General features: G+C 47.0%; 1 protein-coding gene across 1 annotated transcript in view; it reads right to left on the bottom strand.

Moving 5' to 3' along the window:
• Positions 1-21,710, bottom strand: part of LOC138981137 (cilia- and flagella-associated protein 46-like) — a 130,067-nt gene that overhangs the window by 61,670 nt on the left and 46,687 nt on the right. The window contains exons 20-35 of the mRNA XM_070353974.1: positions 20,531-20,662; positions 19,833-19,995; positions 17,953-18,086; positions 17,218-17,430; positions 15,797-16,019; positions 15,015-15,164; positions 14,378-14,488; positions 13,989-14,170; positions 13,268-13,399; positions 12,706-12,877; positions 5,336-5,533; positions 4,907-4,977; positions 4,292-4,367; positions 1,575-1,682; positions 678-840; positions 4-48 (exon numbers count right to left, since the gene is read on the bottom strand). Of these exons, the coding sequence (XP_070210075.1) occupies positions 4-48; positions 678-840; positions 1,575-1,682; positions 4,292-4,367; positions 4,907-4,977; positions 5,336-5,533; positions 12,706-12,877; positions 13,268-13,399; positions 13,989-14,170; positions 14,378-14,488; positions 15,015-15,164; positions 15,797-16,019; positions 17,218-17,430; positions 17,953-18,086; positions 19,833-19,995; positions 20,531-20,662 (2,273 nt within the window). The remainder of the gene's footprint in view (positions 1-3; positions 49-677; positions 841-1,574; positions 1,683-4,291; positions 4,368-4,906; positions 4,978-5,335; positions 5,534-12,705; positions 12,878-13,267; positions 13,400-13,988; positions 14,171-14,377; positions 14,489-15,014; positions 15,165-15,796; positions 16,020-17,217; positions 17,431-17,952; positions 18,087-19,832; positions 19,996-20,530; positions 20,663-21,710) is intronic.

The raw sequence follows: 21,710 nt of genomic DNA, 5'->3' as shown, positions 1-21,710 counted from the left end.
AACCTTTGCCTTTTTTGCTGTCCATCGATGTTGTGCTCCCTCTCACTGCTGTTGAAACAACAACAAAATTACCACAATGAACAAAACAGAACATTATATAATGCTTCTGTTATGAATATTGGTCACAGCGATATAAAAGATTAATAAATTTATAGGCACCAGCCACAGAGAAATCACTTCATAAAACATTTTACTTAATTAAGTCATCCAGCAAAAAAATGTGGTGGTGCCTGTGATGCAAGACACCTGCGATGAGAGGACACCTCTCAATGAAGGACTTATCCATTATCTTCTGTGGCCCCTGACACTTTGGGCTGTTCCTGATTAAGAGCTTCCGGGTTACACAGCCCCAATAAGATGTGTAAATGCTCAATTAACTACCCTTCACAGCAGTAGGATGCTGTTCGGAGGAGGAAGGGGAAATGGGGGAGGAGAGAGTGGTTGACAAGCATCTATTTGATTATCATAATCAAGTAAGATTTGATCACTTTACACTTCACTTTTGGCGAATACTCTTCTAATAGCCCAAGTCAGTCAAAACTACACACACCATCCTTCTTCAACATGGATTCCTCATCCTGCATGCTCAGCAGGCTGTTGAAGAAGGATTTAAGGACACGTACACTGACAATTCCTAACACTCTCCTGAAACCCAAGTGAGTCCAAAACGCCCATACCATCTTTTCTCAGTGTGGCCTCGACCTCATCATGCATGTTGAGGAGAATGTCGACGGCCCACTCCACCTGGTCCAGCACGTCCTGCAGGGGGAACTCATTGGCGTACAGCCACTGCCCAAACTCCAGCAGGTACTCCACCTTCTGGAACTCGTTGCTGGGGCTCTGAAAATAGGTGAATGAAAATGAAACAGTAGAACACCTCTTATCAGACCTAAAAAAATCTCAGAAAACCAGGTCTTATAAAGCAGTCAGGAAGTCACGCGAGACTTCGTACTATTATAGGGTCAAGGTCGCTCTTTTTTTAGGGTTACCTCCCCTTGTTACCAAGGTGACGATTCAGCGTCCTAGCACTAAACTGAAGTAAATTGCTTTTATGTGAGTTGGGATAAGAATGTAATTTAATAGGGGTAAATGTACAGAGGTTATGACCAGAAAATCAGAGAAAACAGGGTGTTATGAAGAGTGGAACCACACTTGTTAACTCGTTTTGACTATTTAGGCTCCTTTTAAACTCATTGCTGGGGCTCTGAAAATGGGAACCAATAAAATGCCCCCCCCCCCCCCCGTTACGCTCAGGGACTGCTCGAGCTCTGCAAATTGGTATGAATACAGACTCAACGGAACCCCTTTGTAAACTCATTGCTGGGGCTCTGAAAATGGGAAGGATTGTACAGACTGCAACGTACGCCCCTTTTTTGTTCGAGTAATAACTGGTAATCTACAGTGGAACCCTTTCTTAAACTCATTGATGGGGCCCTGAATCCGGGAATGAATACAGAGGAACCCGTTTTAAACTCATTGCTGGGGAAACCAACTGGAAAAACATGGCTTTTTAAAGTAAGGTGCGGCCAACTTAAAATCTGAGAGTTTGAAACAAAATGTCAGCGATAACTCACGTTGAGCGCCTCAATGGCATTCTGGTATGATGAGAGCTGCTCGCTGAGTTCTTTAGAGCTGAGGGCAACTCTTCTCCACATGTGAGCCACGTAGTCTTCACTCTCATCCTGTGTAGGAATCAACCAATCATACAATCTTTCTCCATACCACACAAACAACACAGCTATTTCGTTATAGTCTTCAGCATACTTGGATGTACATGTACCAGTCTTTTAAAATCATGATCCTATTTTGTGTCATTCTCAAAGTTAATTATTCAAGTCTGAGCTTTGTGCATATGTCATACACACTGCACCTTTACATTCTTTAAAATTCCAATAATTAAGGTAACATGTCAATTGATTGCCATATAAAAAGGTCACCAGAGCGTATAAAGGGAGCTTCACATGTAATCACATTACCAACTTTAGAGTCATTTCCAGAAATTGATATTTATCTGTTGCTCCCTTTCTGCATATAGAGGACAGTCACCAGAATATTACCCTTGTTTTTCAGTCTTATAGTCTGAATATTTCATTTTCAGATAAAACCTTCTCAGCTACAAGCACGTGTAATGATACTGAATTAATTTAAACAGCTAGTCTAAGAGCTGACAAAGTGTATATAGTCATGCCATGCATACATTTCTTGCATTTAAATTAGTGTGTATTTTAAACACTGTGACTGTGAGCCACAGGGCATATGGTACTTTTAAATCCAATGCCGCCATCCTGTGTCATTATTATGTCCAAATAAAGGCATAAAGTATATATATATGACTATACAATAAATATTTAATGATCTTGACTGTACACTCTAACTCTTAAACATCAAGAGCGTGTCTCCATGCAACGGATAAAGGATCTAACTTAATAAGTACCAAGAAATGCATTTTAGTTCTACACAAATGCAAAGTGAAAATGCTTAATCTTTTAAAAAAAGATTCTAACAATCTTAAAGTTATAAACTCAAACTGCTGTGATGAAGTTAGTTTATTGATATCAATGCCCGTGATCTCACAGACCTTAGAAAAGCATGCAGTTTAAAAACAAATCACAAATAACTCTTCAGAACATTCATGGGATTTACACTTTCAGCAGCTATATATTCCTTTGATTGCACCTATCAAAAGCAACTCAATGAAAACAAAATTGTTTATGTATAAGTGAAATCAACTATAAAAAAACCCATGCTGATCCACATAATTTGCAAGTAGAGAAAAGGTTTATGACATTGGCAATCGAATGAACATCAATCAAGCATTAGATACTTATTTTCTAAAAAGAATTTAATCGCAAATTGCCTGAAGTCCATGACAATTAAATTTTGTTCTTTTGGAATCAGCTCTGTTTAAGCCTCGATCAGTCTGCTTGATGTGAAATCCAATTGAGCACAAATGTTAGTTGTGCTCTTCAACTGTATAACCAGCAGTATGTGCTTCAGCTGTTCATCTAAACAGACCTGAAATTGTGTTCCAACTATGATACAGCTGCTGCCATGTTCACATTTATCAATTTGTACTCACTGAAGCAACAAGCAAACAAAAACACCAAATCAAAAATCAAAAATCAACTGAATTATAACTCATTTTCAACAAAATATACTGCTTTGGATGTTTCGAAGAAACAGCTCTTACTTCCTGTGGCAGAAAAAAATTAGGGTAAATCAAATGACAGTTTAAAAGGAGATGACAAAAGCTGTACAGTGAGCTTAAACAGACAGATTTGTTTTCATGCATGACAGGGATAATATATGTTCAGTGTCCATCAACACTGCATGCAAACCTAAAACTACTGATTAATATATAAGAAAATCTGAGAGCAAATTTGTTTTCAGATGTGAAACTCTGAATATGAAACAATGCAATATGACATGTATTTAAACGTATGCATGCATATATAATACATTTAATTAATGTAATATTAATTCATGCAGTCATCTAGCAAAAGTTTCTTGATTTCATGTTATCCTCAAAAACACTGACAGAGTGATCTTGCTAATGATTACATGAACATAAAGCTGTGTAGAGAATAAATTGTACTGGAGTAAAGAGTTAGTAAAAAGATCATACCAAAGATACATATTCATCACATCCCAGCTATCAAAAGGTTATTGGCAGAAGTAGGAGGCAATTGAAAAGTTCATCAGTTATCACATCACAGCTTTATGCACCCAATATTAAATGTGTGACATGCAGCCAATACCAGTCATTCGCATTGGATAAGCTAGTTTTGTTAGTATATGCACATACATAAAACGGTAAGATGTCTGTGTTTCTGGTTGTTGGTGTGTGTGTGTGTGTGTGGGTGTGTGTGGGTGTGTGTGGGTGTGTGTGTGTGTGTGTGTGTGTGTGTGTGTGTGTGTGTGTGTGTGTGTGTGTGTGTGCCTGTGATGTGAATGCATTTGTTTGCATGTATGCACACACACATGCATGACTGTCTGTGCATGTCTCTTTGTGTGTGTGTATCAAAGTGTCTTTATATATTGTCAGTGTATGGGTGTATCAAAACTACTTTTTACTCTCCAAGTATGTGCCAGGCTTCAGCCTCTCACATCTTAATACAAGTTAGTTTTCTCACATATCAAACATGTTAGTTTTGTCACAATACTGGAATCATGCATTTCCCCTCTTCCTTTATCCAACAAGGACACGTACCTTGGGCATTTCAAAACATATTACATGGACCACACATACGCTTTTGAAATGTATATGCATGAAAACTCTCGAAACATTTACCTTGAATTTCTGGATATCCGAGTGAACACTACGTCCCAGCTTAGCTTTCACCATGACACGGTGTTTGAAGACCAACCTGTTGGCGAGCAGAATAAACATGGTTTTAAAAAAAAAGTCATCATTAATTTTTATGAAAGAAATAAAAAGTTCTGTGTGCTGGAAGTTGATCTTGGGAACTGTGTAGGTGGGCACACACAGGCATGATCAGATGCATGCACAAACACTTAACAGGTAGGGAGAGGGAGAGAAAGAGACAGACAGACAGGCTGACATCGACACACACATAATCAGATGCATGCACAAACGCTTAACAGGTAGGGAGAGGGAGAGAAAGAGACAGAAAGACAGGCTGACATCGACACAGGCATGCACGTACATAAACTCTCTCAAGAGAGAGTGAGCAAGAGAGAGAGGTAGAGAGAGAGGGAGGGAGAAAGAAAGAGAGATGGGGAGATAGACAGCCAGATAGTCAGGAAGGCAGACAGAGACAGATATTGCTCACAGACAGATATGCAGACACAGATAAAGACAGTGACAGACAGAGACACTGAAAAAAAAGAGAATACTTAGTCAGAAACAAGTTAAATCATAATTCAGAGTAATGAGAGCACTCACAGCCTGTGCTTGGTTCTTGGCATATCAGTGATGGCTTGATCCATTGCCTGCAGTGCCAGTTCCCACTCTCCCTGTCGTAACACACAACAAGAATGCAAAGTAACTAATATAGATGCACACAAAAAACATTCACGTGACCCCTTAGTACAGAGAAAAAGTCCCTCATCCAACAGGGAAGCTTACAAGTTCCATCATTTTCAATAATCAAGCCATATAAGGCTGGCATACTCTGTCTCCTGAGGAGAATATCATAAAATTGGACGTTATCCAACTGCGAAACTTACATGTACAACCGTTTTTAAATCATCCAGCTGTACAGGCAGCCATACTCCGTCTTCAGAGGATTAGCACCATGAATGATTCTATGAACACTCCATCTCTTAGGCAGAGTATAACTACTACGAGTACGGTAGGCAGTGAAGCACTTACCTCATCAGCGTAGGACTGGAAGAGAACGCCGTACATGGCCGCACGAAGCGTCAGGTCCTCACCAGATTTGCCGATCATACCCGCTGGCTGCTTGGGTTTGGCTGGGACGATTTTCTTTTGGCCGCCCTTGCCCTCCTGTTTTCCTTCTTCCGCCTCCTTGCCTTCTTCTGCTGGGGTCTGCTCCTCTTCTGGGGGTTCCTGGAGGAGAATAGGTGTCGCCTTGGTTAGTGCGTATGGGGCGGGGGTGGGGATGATGGGCAGGGGGAGGGGAAAGTGGGAGGTAGGGTAGGGATGATGGGCAGGGGGAGGGGAAAGTGGGAGGTAGGGTAGGGATGATGGGCAGGGGGAGGGGAAAGTGAGAGGTAGGGTGGGGATGATGGGCAGGGGGAGGGGAAAGTGGGAGGTAGGGTAGGGATGATGGGCAGGGGGAGGGGAAAGTGGGAGGTAGGGTAGGGATGATGGGCAGGGGGAGGGGAAAGTGGGAGGTAGGGTGGGGATGATGGGCAGGGGGAGGGGAAAGTGGGAGGTAGGGTAGGGATGATGGGCAGGGGGAGGGGAAAGTGGGAGGTAGGGTGGGGATGATGGGCAGGGGGAGGGGAAAGTGGGAGGTAGGGTAGGGATGATGGGCAGGGGGAGAGGAAAGTGGGAGGTAGGGTAGGGATGATTGGCAGGGGGGGGGGGGGGAGTGGGAGGTAGGGTAGGGATGATGGGCAGGGGGAGGGGAAAGTGGGAGGTAGGGTGGGGATGATGGGCAGGGTGAGGGAAAAATTAAAAATTTTAGTAATAAATTTTCATTTGATTAATATACTTACCCAACTCACATATAGCAATTAACCCTAGTTCAGTGCTGGATACGCTGTACGCGTCCCCTTGGTAACCAAGGGAGACCACTCTAAAAAAGAGAGTGCTCTATCCCATAATGCCAGACTAACTACTAGCCTGACTTCCGTATGCACGCGCATACGCCGCCATCTTATCATTCCTAAACGAAGCCCAACTCACTCCTTTTTTAGACCCCCATAAATCCCACAGCGGGGAGGCGGGAGGGAATAAACGATGTGAGTTGGGTAAGTATATTAATCAAATGAAAATTTATTACTAAAATTTTTAATTAAATTACATATCTTACCCAACTCACATATAGCAGATTGCTATCATAGGAGGAGGGTACTCACCATATCAATCCACAAGAACCTGCCCTGCAGCCACCAAAGAGGGCAAAGCAGAGCTGCCATCCTGACGTATGCCAGCCACCTCCCGGAGATAGAAGTTTATAAAAACGTCTTCCGATCTCCAGTATGCCGACTCCAGAACTTCTGAAAGACGACCTGATCTCAGCACTGCCAACGACGAAGCCCACGCCCTGGCCTCGTGAGTTCTGGCAGCCGTAAGGGGCAACACCATTCTGGTATCCCCTAATTGTCTTTGCCACCAGATATAAGCGTTCCGAATGGTAGACGAAACCCATTTGGTTAGCGTAACTTTCGAAATGTCCTTCCCCCGAGCCGTATTGAGTGATATAAAGAGCAGTTTCTGAGACATAGAGCGAATAGGCTGAGTCCGGGACAGGTAGCTGCTGAGTGCTCGTACAGGGCAGTTAAAAACATCCTCATCTCCCGGGGCCAGGATTGTGCTCAAAGGGGGAATACGGATAAGCGGGGATGGTTGCCCTGGTTTTTGGTTCTTAGCCAAGAAATTAGGCCTGAACCTAAGAGAAAAAGAACCGTCTTTCTCCCGGGAGATATCATTTGCCATTCCCGACAACGCGTGCACCTCGCTACCACGTCTAGCCGTAGCGAGTAAGACCAAGAAAAGAGTTTTATGAGTTACATTTGCCAGACTGGCTAAATGGATAGGCTCAAAGTCCTCTGACGCAAGAAAACGTAACACCAAAAAAAACATCCCACGCCGGGAGCTTTGTTTTGTCACGAGCCAACTTAAGAGAAGCGCCCTTAATAACGCCGGAGATAACCCCCGACAAGTTAACTTTGTGACCAAGTTGCCTGAGAGTAGAGGCAATTGCCGACCTTCTAACCTTCAACGAAGAGGGAGAACCCCCTTGATCAGCTAGCCACGCCAAGTGATTCGCTAACTGCATAGACCTAGGCGCCAGAGGATTCACATTATTCTCAAGACACCACTTCGACCACGAAGACCAATGCGAGGCGTAAACAGAGTTGGTCGACTCTCTGTGAGCGTTTTGAACCAGCTTCAGAGTAGACACAGAGGCCCCTGCCCTAAGCAGAGAGTCTCTGATAACACCCACCCGTGAAGTTGCAGCATTTGCGGGTTTACGTGATGAATGCCTGACCGAGGCTGCAGAAGTTCGCCCTTCCTTAGAGCGAGCGGGATGGGAGGACGAACGGCCAGACGTACCAGATCCGGATACCAGTGCTGGCTGGGCCAGAGAGGCGCAACCAGCACTAGCGCTGGCCTTTCGAGGTCTGCTTTCCTTATTACCCTGCCCAGAATGCAGAAAGGAGGAAACGCGTAAGCCACCAGGTTCGTCCAGTCCATCTCGAGTGCGTCCACCGCCCAGGCTTGGGGGTCCGGGAACGGAGACACAAAAAGCGGGAGCCTTGCCGAGAACCTTGTCGCAAACAAGTCGATGCACGGCTTGTCCACCTGAACCCAAAGGCGCTCCAAGGCCTGATGCGAGAGGGTCCACTCCGAGTGGAGTATCTTGTCCCCCCTGCTCAGGGCATCCGCCAACACATTGAGCTTGCCCCTCAGGTAAGTTGCTGACAACCGAATGTGATGCGTACTGCACCACATCAGCAAGCGACATGCTCTGTCTGACAGAACCTGCGAGCGCGTCCCCCCCTGGCGATTTATATAAGCCGCAACAGTCGTATTGTCTGTATGTACTCTGACATGACTGCTCGCCAGAGAAGGAAGAAACGCCCCCAGGCCCAAGGCCACAGCCTCCAGCTCCAAGACGTTTATGTGCAAGGACCCTTGACTGACGTCCCACACACCCGCAGCCGTCTGATCCGCCAAATGAGCTCCCCACCCTGTCTGAGACGCATCCGTGAACAGATCGTTCTCCGGAGCCGGGGGAGTGATGGGGACACCCTGGGACACCCAAGGAAGAAGCCAGACACCTGTGGTGCTCCTGAACCAATCTCCCAACTCGACCTGACAACTCCAAGCTTGAGTTGCCTGATCCCACCGAGCCTGCACCGCCGCCTGAAATGGTCTCTTGTGCACTCTTCCCAACGGAACCAGCGAGGCCATAGATTCCATCTGACCCAGGATAGAATACAACTCCCGAGCCGAGGCCACATTCTTTCCGAGTAACTCCCGGATCAGCGACTGAAGTTTGTCCACCCGCTTTTGAGCGGGACGAACTGACCACTCCACTGTGTTGAACTCTATGCCCAGATAAGTGAACCCCTGTGAAGGCTCCAACTCGGACTTCCCCACATTGATTGAGAACCCGAGTTGACTCGCTAGGCTGAGAACCCTGTGCGTGTGTGTGCTGCATAAGGCCTGATCCTGGTGCAAAATCAGCCAGTCGTCGAGGTACGCCCTGAGGCGCACCCCCTCCTGCCTCACTAGGGCACAGAGCTGACGAACGACCATCGTGAAGATCCAAGGAGAGAGGGACAGACCGAACGGGAGAGCCCGAAACTGGAAAATCCTTTCCCCCCACCGAAACCGCAGCCACTTTCTGTCCGCTGTGTGCATCAGCACGTGAAAGTAAGCGTCCGTGAGATCGATGGACGTGGCCCAATCACCCGGACGGAGAGCCTCTCTCACCGACGCCGGCGTTTCCATCGTGAATTTTACCACTCTCAGGAACCTGTTCAGACATGAAAGGTCTAGAACTGGCCTCCACGCACCCGATGCTTTGGGCACCACAAAGAGCCTGCCGTAAAATCCCAACGATCCCTGATCGCGAACCTCTTCGATCGCCTCTTTTTGCAGGAGAGCAACTACCTCCCCCTGCACAGCCAACTTGGCCTCGGGATCGCTTGGAAATCTGAAAGGCGGAGGTATCCTGGACAGAGGTGCCTTCTTCTCTGCCCAGAGTAGCCGGAACCCCGAACTGACCACCCCTAAAACCCACTGGCTGGCCACCAAGCGCAACCAGGTAGTGAGGGCCCTGGAGGGGCCGCCCGCCACCACGACGGTGGGGGCTAGAGGGACCGAAAGTTCGGGAGGGCATCATTGGGGGTGGGGCTTGCGCCCCGACCCCCTAGACCCGCCAAAAGAACCCCCCCTCTGAGAAGAGGAACCACGCCCCCTACCCCGAAAAGAAGAGTTCTGACCCTGCGTCTTGCCCGCCGCCGCGGACGAAGACTGAGTCTTGCCTTGACCCTGAGGTTTGCCATGAGGCTTCTGAAAACCTTGACGAACAACTTTGGCTATAGCCAGATCTCTTGCTTCGTGCGTTTCCTTTTGCAAAGCATCCAAAGATGCGCGACCCAGAAGGGAACCATCCATGACGGGAGACACCTTCAGAGCATCGATCGTCACCTTGTCCCTAATTCTTGACCCCGTCAAAAAAGCCGACCTGCGAGAATGCACGGCAAAAGTGTACAATCTAGCCGACAACGCCATTTGTTCCTGTGACACCCTGGCCAAAGTAGCCAGCAAAGTCATCACATCTTCCGAGGAAGCGTCGAACCGGAACTCAAAGGGATCGAGCGACATAGCAATCGACCTCGACAACGATCTCTGGAGTGACTCTGACACAGAGGCCAACTCCATCAGAGAGCGTCCTGTCTCCTCTAAAGACATCAAAGATGCCTCCGTACAAGGGACAGGCCTTTCCTTCGAATAGCCATCTTCCCTCAGAGCCGTCAGTTCCGGTGTCACCGGTAGTACCGACATAGGCAAAGAGTAGGAATCAATCAGTCTGACTGGGTTGACCACCAGCTTGAAGTTGCGCATATTAGCCGAACAAGGAACTTGTTGACCAATCTTCGCTAACCACGGTACAGCCGCCTCGGGAGCCTCCCTGTGTTGTGCCAACAACGGAACAGGAGACACCCCCTTAGACCAACCCTTCACCAACACCTTCGACATCTCGAACGCCAGAGAAGGCGATTCGATGAACTTGAAAGAACCCTTCGTATTCTTATCAACACGAAAATCCCCCCAAGCCGAGGGCGGTGGAGCAAGCTGCGACTTGCTCTCCACTACCCCCTCTTCAAAGTACTTCGAAGCCGTTTCAGCTGCAAGCGCCACCGCACTTCCCAGCCTAGACGGCAAACGGACACCGGCATCCTCTCCCAGAACGGAAGTGCCCTCGCCCAGACAGTCGTCCTGCACATCTGTACAGTCCGGGAGTTGACTCCCCGCCTGACTGTCATAGTCAAACAGAGACCCATCTCCACTGCCTTCTTCCCCCGCAGGTGGAAGCAGAAGTCTCACAGACTGCCTAACGTCAAATGGCGCGGCAGAAAGCAACGAACCTTCCGTACGCTCTACAGTGTCCTTACCCCCCCCTGACCGGCCGACAGAGCGGCGATGGCCAGGCGGGGTATCAGAACTTTCACCCGTGAGCGCGATGCCCGTGGCTACTTTTGACTGTAGACGCGCTACACTTTCCCCGGAGAACCCAGGTACTCGTGTAGCAAACATACCTTGTGACCGCGAACCACCAGGAGACAGACCACCCGACGAAAGTGGGATAATCTCATCCCCATCCTGAACAGCATGAACATCAGCTGTAGTCACCGTAACAGAAGGGCCCGCCACCATCTTAGCCAAAGATGACGGTCCTGACACCCCAGAAGGGAGTGAACGTAGTTCAGCCCGTGTAGACGAAATTTCTTCCGCCAGTGAAGAAACCTGTGAACTAAGTGCAAGCAAAAGAGAGGCCACGTCCGCGGCCGCCAGACCAGAAACAGCAGGAGCAGAAACCGCTTTAGCAGGTTTAGCAACATTAGCAACCTTATCCAAAGGTTTCACCGGCAAAATGGCCGCCGGCAAAATGGCGGCAGAAGGCATGCCTATCAAAACATCAACACATTTTTCTGAGTCAGATTCTAACACCCCCGCGACGGTTTGTTTAGATTCTCTATGCATCTTTCTGGGAGGGGAGGACTCAGCAGCCACCTGCTTAGAACTCTGCCTCTTCTTAACGTTATCAGCCATAGCATGTACGACTTTGTCAAAATATTTCAGAAAAAATTTTTCGAAAAAATTTCACAAGTCAAAAATGGCCAGACAACGCCTTTACAACAAGTACAAAACAAAGAACGATCTCACCTCAATACAGTAGCAAGGTAAGACGACGAAAGAATACCAAGGAGAAGAAACCCGGTCCCTCAGACCAAGCAACATCGGCTGAACAACAGCCAGAGCGTACACAAATGCGACCAGCTTGTCTGAGCGCTGAGTATGGAATGATAAGATGGCGGCGTATGCGCGCGCATACGGAAGTCAGGCTAGTAGTTAGTCTGGCATTATGGGATAGAGCACTCTCTTTTTTAGAGTGGTCTCCCTTGGTTACCAAGGGGACGCGTACAGCGTATCCAGCACTGAACTAGGGTTAATTGCTATATGTGAGTTGGGTAAGATATGTAATTTAATGGGAGGTAGGGTGGGGATGATGGGCAGGGGGAGGGGAAAGTGGGAGGTAGGGTAGGGATGATGGGCAGGGGGAGGGGAAAGTGGGAGGTAGGGTAGGGATGATGGGCAGGGGGAGGGGAAAGTGGGAGGTAGGGTGGGGATGATGGGCAGGGGGAGGGGAAAGTGGGAGGTAGGGTAGGGATGATGGGCAGGGGGAGGGGAAAGTGGGAGGTAGGGTAGGGATGATGGGCAGGGGGAGGGGAAAGTGGGAGGTAGGGTAGGGATGATGGGCAGGGGGAGGGGAAAGTGGAAGGTAGGGTAGGGATGATGGGCAGGGGGAGGGGAAAGTGGGAGGTAGGGTGGGGATGATGGGCAGGGGGGAGGGGAAAGTGGGAGGTAGGGTAGGGATGATGGGCAGGGGGAGGGGAAAGTGGGAGGTAGGGTGGGGATGATGGGCAGGGGGAGGGGAAAGTGGGAGGTAGGGTGGGGACGGGGTTTGTGTGTTTTTGTGTGCGCTTGTGGTGTGTGTGTGTGTGTTTGTGTGTGCTTGTGGTGTGTGTGTGTGTTTGTGTGTGCTTGTGTGTGTTTGTGTGTGTTTGTGGTGTGTGTTTGTGTGTGCTTGTGGTGTGTGTGTATGTGTGTGTGCTTGTGGTGTGTGTGTGTGTGTTTGTGTGTGCTCGTGGTGTGTGTGTGTGTGTTTGTGGTGTGTGTGTGTGTTTGTGTGTGCTTGTGGTGTGTGTGTGTGTTTGTGTGTGTGTGTGTGTGTGTGTGTGTGTGCTTGTGGTGTGTGTGTGTGTGTGTGTGTGTGTGTGTGTGTGTTTGCATGTGTGTGTGTGTGTATTTACCTCCTTCTTGATCTTTTTATCAGATGTGGCTGTGATGCATTCCAGGATCACTTTCATTGGCTCTTTCAACAGCTCCCTTTCAATGGGCATGCTGACCAGGGGAATGGCCGAGTTCCAGTAGTGACGCGCTGCCGTCATCACCAGCTCGTAGTTGTTGGCAGCCCGGGCAAATCTGTCAGACAAGCAGAGTATTAGTAGTAAAAATCATTTATTAATTAGTAAAATCTTTTATTTAGCAACACACTGTAAAACCATGAGCAACATTTGCCTGTCAGACCAAATTACAAAAATGCAAGAGAGAATAAAATGCCTGAATGAGCACACCATAGGTTTGAAATGACAGTGTCACTTTAAACTTTAATTGTACATTGAGCAAGGATCCGCCAGCCCAGTTTGTATCTTTTAATACTGCCTACAGCAGTTTGTTTGTTTGTACAAGTTTAATTTCTTTAGCTCTGTTTTGGTATAAGGGTGACAAGCAGCTGCAGCTAGTCATCCTGAGACGACAAACTGAACAGGTTGACAGGAGGTAAAACCAAGATGAAAACGAACAAAAGCTAACCTGCAACTGTTGAGAAAAGCCGCCATGGCTTCACGCCTCATGGAGTTCTTGCCGGCCATGTTGTTGATGAGGCTGTGTCCATGCAGCACGCTGGCGTAGCTCAGCATCTCCTGCTCCACCATGTACTGGTGTCTGAAACATGCAGCGCCAACAATCATTATCCCAGTGTCCCCCAGCACAAAAATCTATATCCAAATCCTGGCCACACAGACACACCCCCGCACACCCCCCCCCACACACACACACAAACTTGTCCTTGTTGCGAGCCTTGGCCTGCGTGCACTGCGCTGCGGAAGAACCTGAGCGCCTTCTTACTGCCACACACACCCACATCCCCCCCACACACACATCCCCCCACACACATCCCCCCCACACACACATCCTCCACCCACACTTACTTGTCCTTGTTGCGAGCCTTGGCCTGTGTGCCACTGCGGAAGAACCTGAGCGCCTTGTTGCTGCCACACACACACCCACATCCCCCCCACACACAAACATCCCCCCCACACACACACATCCCCCCACACTTGCTTGTCCTTGGCCTGCGTGCCGCTGTGGACGAACCTGAGCGCCTTGTTGCTGCCACACACACACACATTCCCCCCCCCCCCCCCCACTTACTTGTCCTTGTTGCGAGCCTTGGCCTGCCTGAGCGCCTTGCTGCTGCCACACTTACACACACACACACCCACATCCCCCCCCCACACCCACACACACTTACTTGTCCTTGGTGCGAGCCTTGGCCTGCGTGCCGCTGCGGGCAAACCTGAGCGCCTTGTTGCTGCAGAGCATGACCAGGTTGTGCAGGTTGCCCACCTCAAAGGCCAGGAAGGTCAGGCGCGCCCACAGCTGGAGCTCAATGAAGTGATCCGTCCAGTGGCACTTCTCTACCAACTGGGCTATCTGCAGACGGAAAGAAACAAACTTACATAGGTCTCGAATAGCAATACCAGTTGACGAGACCATGAAAAAATAATAACCAACCAACCATCTGCAGACAAAGAGAGCAAGAAACTGGTCATATAGATCTAAGAAGACAATTCTATTTGAGTATTTCCGGGAAAGAAAAACAAGTCGTCTCAACAATATCACTTTATCTCTTTCACTTACATCACCGACGAAGGGCGTGTCCTTGAACTCCATGATGCCGTTCTTCGTCATGGACAGCATCTCCGTGGCAACGATGGCACGGGTCATGGGCTTCTGACCCTCCATGCTGGACTGCAACAAAATATGAAAAGCAACCAAGGTCAAATCTGTTTGAAAAGCTCCCATGTATTGTTGCCTACTCCAGTGTACAATCTGGATCGTCAACATGCTCGGAGTACAGACCTGCTTGAATTGTCAAGTAATTGCTTCCATTCAATCTATTATACCTTACAAAAACAATTTCTGAGCACACTCATTGCAAGCGTTTTTTAAAGTTTTTTTTAAGCCAGTTTATGTAAATGTACTAGACAAAAACATTGGGATTCTGAGAGTTAAAGCACACAAGAAGTTTATCCATGATTCACACAAAAATATTATTTTACAAACGTCTATTTTGAAATGCTAGTGACTACAGATGCAACCATCTAACACACACACACACACACACACACACACACACACACACACACACACACACACACACACACACACACACACAAGCATACTTGTTAATTCGATCACATTCTATTTCAGCCCTTGAATACACAATTAACTTGATCAGTCCACCAGCAGCAACAAATGACAATAATCAACCCACATCATCGTCAGTGCCGAGCGTCTTGGCGATCTGTTGCTGAGCCATCTGTTTGGCTTTGACCCAAGTGTGCAACAAAGGCTGTCGCACGGCAATTGGAACAACGTCTCCAGGGTTGTCGCCGTTTGTCACCGTAATGGCAAACTCGCATACCTGGTGAAGTAAAAACAATATGTTTGTTCATGTTAAAATACACTGATGGTCCGAAAGTGCAGCTAAGGTGAAATGATGGTGTACAAATGTTTTAAAGGGGGTACAATGTCATGAATGCTTTATTAGATGTATGAAAGTGTACACTATAATGCCAATAAAAAATACACTGAAATAAATGTGCACTCCTCTAAACACAGAGCTAGAGAGACATATAGGCAAGCACATTATTTCTTTCTCTATCTCCATCTCTCAGTTAAAGTGTAATAATTGTGTACACATTTTTCAAAGGGGGTACAATGTCATGAATGCTACAGTTCATATATGAAAGTGTACACTAGTGCTAATAAAAATACACTGAAATAAATCACTCATCTAAACACACAGACAAGCACAACACACACCCACACACACAACACAACACAAAACACACACCCACACACACAACACACACCCACACACACAACACAACACAAAACACACACCCACACACACAACACACACCCACACACACAACACAACACAAAACACACACCCACACACACAACACAACACAAAACACACACAACACAACACAACACACACACCCACACACACAACACAACACAAAACACACCAGCTTCATCCCAACAAACCTCAACAGCCTTTTTGACATCGGGGCCAGCATCAGGGCTGATGCCAAGACCGTTAGGCTTGGACCCTTTCGCTCCCGTCTGTGCCTTTGCCTTGCTGCGTGGACTTTTGCTGTCTGCCACTGAAACGGCCTCTGACTTGTCCCCTTTTGATGGTTGCGGGATCCATGGTGCAATAAGGCCGCATGCCAACGCTTTGCAGATGTTGACCAGCAAGATGGTTTCTCTGGAAGCAGAAAATATGGTGCAGATGTTCAACGTGAAGTCATCGGTAGTAGCAAACTCACTGGAGCAAATTTTAAACACAGCAAAAACTTTGCTGTACCAGCTGGGGGACAATTTGTTATGTTATAATAAGTCTTATATCGCGCGCGTATCTCCAGACTCGGACTCAAGGCGCAGGGATCTATTTATGCCGTGTGAGATGGAATTTTTTACACAATACATCACGCATTCACATCGACCAGCAGATCGCAGCCATTTCGGCGCATATCCTACTTTTCACGGCCTATTATTCCAAGTCACACGGGTATTTGGTGGAAATTTTTTATCTATGCCTATACAATTTTGCCAGGAAAGACCCTTTTGTCAATCGTGGGATCTTTGACGTGCACACCCCAATGTAGTGTACACGAAGGGACCTTGGTTTTTCGTCTCATCCGAAAGACTAGCACTTGAACCCACCACCTAGGTTAGGAAAGGGGGGAGAAAATTGCTAACGCCCTGACCCAGGGTCGAACTTGCAAACTCTCGCTTCCGAGCGCAAGTGCGTTACCACTCGGCCACCCAGTATGAGAACCAAACTTCATCTGCAAATTCAGTTAGTTTTTCTTGAAAACTCTGTGACATTCTCACTGTCCCCTCCACGTAAAAATTATCTAAGGCATAGCCCGTAAGCGTTTTGTGGACGTGCCTGTCAAGAACTAAAGGCAAAGGAGAGGAGACGGACATGGTGTGAGCTTGTCCAGGGGGGTATATGAACATCTCAGTGGCAGGGGGATGGAAGCACTTGTTAATGAGTGGGAGTGTGTATGTGCGTGGTGTGCACGAGGATGTATGCACGTGAGTGATATTTGTAAATGTGTATTATTATAATATCATCTTTGTATTTATATTATTGAAATTGTTATATCTCGATGTACAGCGCTAAGAGCATAGTTAAATTTGTGAAGCGGCGCTATATAAGCTATCTTTATTATTATTATTATTAAATGCCTGGTTGTGATCTTGCACATGCACACACAGGCAGTCAACAAGTTACGCTGACTTCGACTAAAGCATGTTCAATGCACTCTGACACATTAATCATCACATACACACCGATGCTCTGGCTATTTGCCCTCGGTCCTGCCCTTCTTTCTCTCCAACACCCCCCCCCCCCCCCACCCCCCCACTACCAACACCTCTCACCCTGCCTCCCTTACCCTGCATGGCCAACTTTCTTCAGGCCGCTAAGAAGGGTTGTGAGAGCAGGCACGATGTCGTGGTGGCGGCAGTTGCTGAGGACGTGGTTGTTGTAGTTCCAGATGTAGGTGGCAGCACTGCAGACCAGCCAGGCCTCCCCCAGTTCCACCCCAAGCTCCATTCCGCGCAGGAATGCTTTGGTGCTGTCATCGGACAGCTCTGCAATCCATTTGCTGAAAACAGTAGAAAATACTGTAGACTGTAGAAGTTCCATAGAAAATCAAATAAGGCAGAGCGCTGTTTAGAGATATGATAAAGGGCAGTAAGCGCTGTAAATGAATACGACATGTGTATTAGAGCAAGTTATTCCGAACCAATTTTCTGGCACCTGAGAGAATAACAAGCATTGAAATGAACAAGTGACTTTCATCCTCTAGATGAAGGAGTTCATGTAGAAGTCCCATGTCTGATTTGTCCAAGTGCTCTCCAGTCCATCCAGCACGAAATTTTAGCTGACCCAATTCAGAGCCAGGGAAGGTGAAGTCAGTGAGGCTTGGAGAAGATCAGATTTCTAACAGACTCCCCTAAAACAAAAACAGTTTGGTAATACTTATATCTTTGTCTAATTTTATCTGATGGACTTACACAAGGATTATTGTATAAAATCATCCTTTTGTGGGTTCTACTGCTACAGACTCTTTCTTTCTTTTCATTCAAAGATTAAATTCCAGTGCGCAATCAAAGTGAAACCTTACCAGTACTCAATCCAGTCAGGGTCCTCCTCTGGTTTCTTGGCCACGTATCCCTTGGGCCTCTTGCTCTTGTCCTCAGGCGGGGTGGGTTTGTCGTTGAGCTGCACTCCCTCAGTCCGCAACAGGTGGACCATAGCCTGAAAGGTATGTTTACATGGAATCAAAATCTTTTCCTTCAAACTGAAACCCTAAACGAGCTGCATAAAAGAAAGTCGTTAATATTTGGGGAAATATTTTTTCCATTTTTCATTGCTTTATTATCACATTGATGTACAATTCCGGTTGCTTCCTTCTACTGGAAAGCTTGCAGCGACAACAAGTCACACTACACAGGCCCCTGCATGTCTAGGTGTAATCAGCTTCTGGCAGGATGACAGAGCTCTTTCACATCCCACGGCGGGGACACAGGGATGGAACATGAGCCATCACATAAAGTTGACCTGTGTCTGTGCCGGCCCTGGTTCAAACCTGTGACATGAGGATCACATAAAGTTGACCTGTGTCTGTGCCGGCCCTGGTTCAAACCTGTGCCATGAGGATCACATAAAGTTGACCTGTGTCTGTGCCGGCCCTGGTTCAAACCTGTGACATGAGGATCACATAAAGTTGACCTGTGTCTGTGCCGGCCCTGGTTCAAACCTGTGCCATGAGGATCACATAAAGTTGACCAGTGTCTGTGCCGGCCCTGGTTCAAACCTGTGACATGAGGATCACATAAAGTTGACCTGTGTCTGTGCCGGCCCTGGTTCAAACCTGTGACATGAGGATCACATAAAGCTGACCTGTGTCTGTGCCGGCCCTGGTTCAAACCTGTGCCATGAGGATCACATAAAGTTGACCTGTGTCTGTGCCGGCCCTGGTTCAAACCTGTGCCATGAGGATCACATAAAGTTGACCTGTGTCTGTGCCGGCCCTGGTTCAAACCTGTGCCATGAGGATCACATAAAGTTGACCTGTCTCTGTGCCGGCCCTGGTTCAAACCTGTGCCATGAGGATCACATAAAGTTGACCTGTGTCTGTGCCGGCCCTGGTTCAAACCTGTGCCATGAGGATCACATAAAGTTGACCTGTGTCTGTGCCGGCCCTGGTTCAAACCTGTGCCATGAGGATCACATAAAGTTGACCTGTGTCTGTGCCGGCCCTGGTTCAAACCTGTGACATAGGATCACATAAAGTTGACCAGTGTCTGTGCCGGCCCTGGTTCAAACCTGTGACATGAGGATCACATAAAGTTGACCTGTGTCTGTGCCGGCCCTGGTTCAAACCTGTGCCATGAGGATCACATAAAGCTGACCTGTGTCTGTGCCGGCCCTGGTTCAAACCTGTGCCATGAGGATCACATAAAGTTGACCTGTGTCTGTGCCGGCCCTGGTTCAAACCTGTGCCATGAGGATCACATAAAGTTGACCTGTGTCTGTGCCGGCCCTGGTTCAAACCTGTGCCATGAGGATCACATAAAGTTGACCTGTGTCTGTGCCGGCCCTGGTTCAAACCTGTGCCATGAGGATCACATAAAGTTGACCTGTGTCTGTGCCGGCCCTGGTTCAAACCTGTGCCATGAGGATCGCATAAAGTTGACCTGTGTCTGTGCCGGCCCTGGTTCAAACCTGTGCCATGAGGATCACATAAAGTTGACCTGTGTCTGTGCCGGCCCTGGTTCAAACCTGTGACATGAGGATCACCAGTCCAGAACTCTGCCAACTGAACTACCAGATCCCCTATGACTTTTGTTTTGCTTTTGGGTTATAAATTCTCCAGAGCAACCATGGGGCCAAAAATGTCAAGAGACAAGGCGAATCCAATCAGAAGGGAGTTAAGAAAGTCATCTCAAAATAATATTTGTTAAAAACAAAGACTGTAGATTATGCCATGTATTTCCCAACCTCTCCATTGATGAAGTTGACCTCAGCCATCATGCGAATCAAATCTTTGTCGTACAGAGCCACCCCTTCCACTGGGGTCAGAGCTCGACTCCCGACTCGACTGCTCGCTTTCTTCTCTTCACCATCCTCCTTCATGTCTGTTCGGCTGCGCTCCGGTTTGGGCCTGCATGTCCAAGCAATTAGGTTAAAGAGTCATGTTATGTTTTAGTTTTTTTCAAAATGAGGATCAGCTTGATTTAGGTAAATACCACAAATCAAATTCTGAACAAAACAAATGTTTCAAAAGTAGTTAGATGCTACCCCTCGTTATGGAGTATGTATCACTATAGCGGGGTATATAAAGGCTGTACATGTAGAAGTCTACCCATAAGAAATTGGAGAACTCATGGCAGTCCTAGGCCATGAACGCGAAGGAAGGAATAAAAGCAAGCTTAGCCGCTGAAAAAAGATTTTAGCAACATGGATGTCTCAAAACTTAATTTGAGATGAGAAGAAATTATGTACTGCACGCAACACTTTCACAGCCGTATCTCCAGTACTTTGTTTGCCACCTCCCCCCAAACCCCCCGACCCCCTTCATATGCCATCATCACAACCACTAAAATCAATCAGAAATGTATAACATTTTATAAACACGTGCTATCTTGCTACATCAAGCTGAGTTCCAGAAAAACAAAACCAAACAAAACAAAACGTACGTGTCTATCTTTGGAGCCACATATTTCCAGCGCGCATCGTCGTAGAGAAGACAGAATCGAGCGGCCACTCGACACACATCCCACACCTCCTGTTTGCGAGCAGTCTTTGCCAGGTCAGCCCACAGGCGAGCGCTGTGCAACAAAACGAGACGTGTCACATACTGGTCAATGTGTTGCTCACAAAGCCTACTCTATGTAAGTTGTAACGCAGGAAAAACAGGCTCATGATTCTATACCTTGCTCACTGAGGTGCCATCTAGCTAGGAGCTAGACTCAAGTTCCATATAGCTCTTACTTACTACTAGCTAGCTCTTGTTCTGACTTATATTTCTGCTTATTTTCCTTTGTTATTTGATGGCTGCGTGATAATGTACTAAAGTTCATGTGCTGATCATTATATGCACTCAACGTCTGATGTACCTCACAGTATAAATGATTGTAATTGAAACACAAAGTGCCAATGCCATGGGTAGAATCTAGGATGAACATGAGCATATTGAACAAAAGTAAAAATATAGTTATCAAGCACACTTGGAAATCAGTGTTTTTCTGGTTTTCACACTACATCTTTCTTGTTGAAATTAAGGCTAATGCTCTGGATTTTTCCACAAAGTTTTACTGAACAAAAAAAACCAAAAAAAACAGGAGCAAAAGATATTTACTTTTGTTAACCCCTTCACTGCCACAGTATAACAGCATTTTGGTATTGCTGTGCGCCAGGGCAAATTTCGCTTTCTTCGGTAGGTTCACTAATCTGTTCACTGCTCAATCATTTATTGAGATAGCTCTTAGATCTTTGGCATGTGGTTTGCTTACACCCTTGGCTATTATGTGATAACATGATCATTGGACTTTGTTTGTGATTGTTATAGTAAAAATCGATATAATGACCATTTTTGTCAAAAATTACAGTTTCCAAACTTTTACACACACACTGCAGCACGTAAAACCGCAAAAAACACAGCTAAAACTGGTGTCAAACATCAGGTACTCACATTACAGCCCATAACAGTATTCTTCTGTGTGGTAATCCATAAATCACTTCTTGTAGAGCTTCCAGAACACTGTATCATTTGAAAACAGGTCTACGAGTTGATGTCCGACTTTCGGCCGCCATTTTGAATCTTATAGATCGGAAAAAACTTCTAAGAATGTTTTTACCACGTGGTACTAACTTATC

The sequence above is a fragment of the Littorina saxatilis genome, linkage group LG12 (genome assembly GCF_037325665.1).
Source record: "Littorina saxatilis isolate snail1 linkage group LG12, US_GU_Lsax_2.0, whole genome shotgun sequence".
NCBI lineage: Eukaryota > Metazoa > Mollusca > Gastropoda > Littorinimorpha > Littorinidae > Littorina > Littorina saxatilis.
Note: the sequence above shows the minus strand (reverse complement) of the source record. Positions and strands in the feature narration are given on the sequence as shown.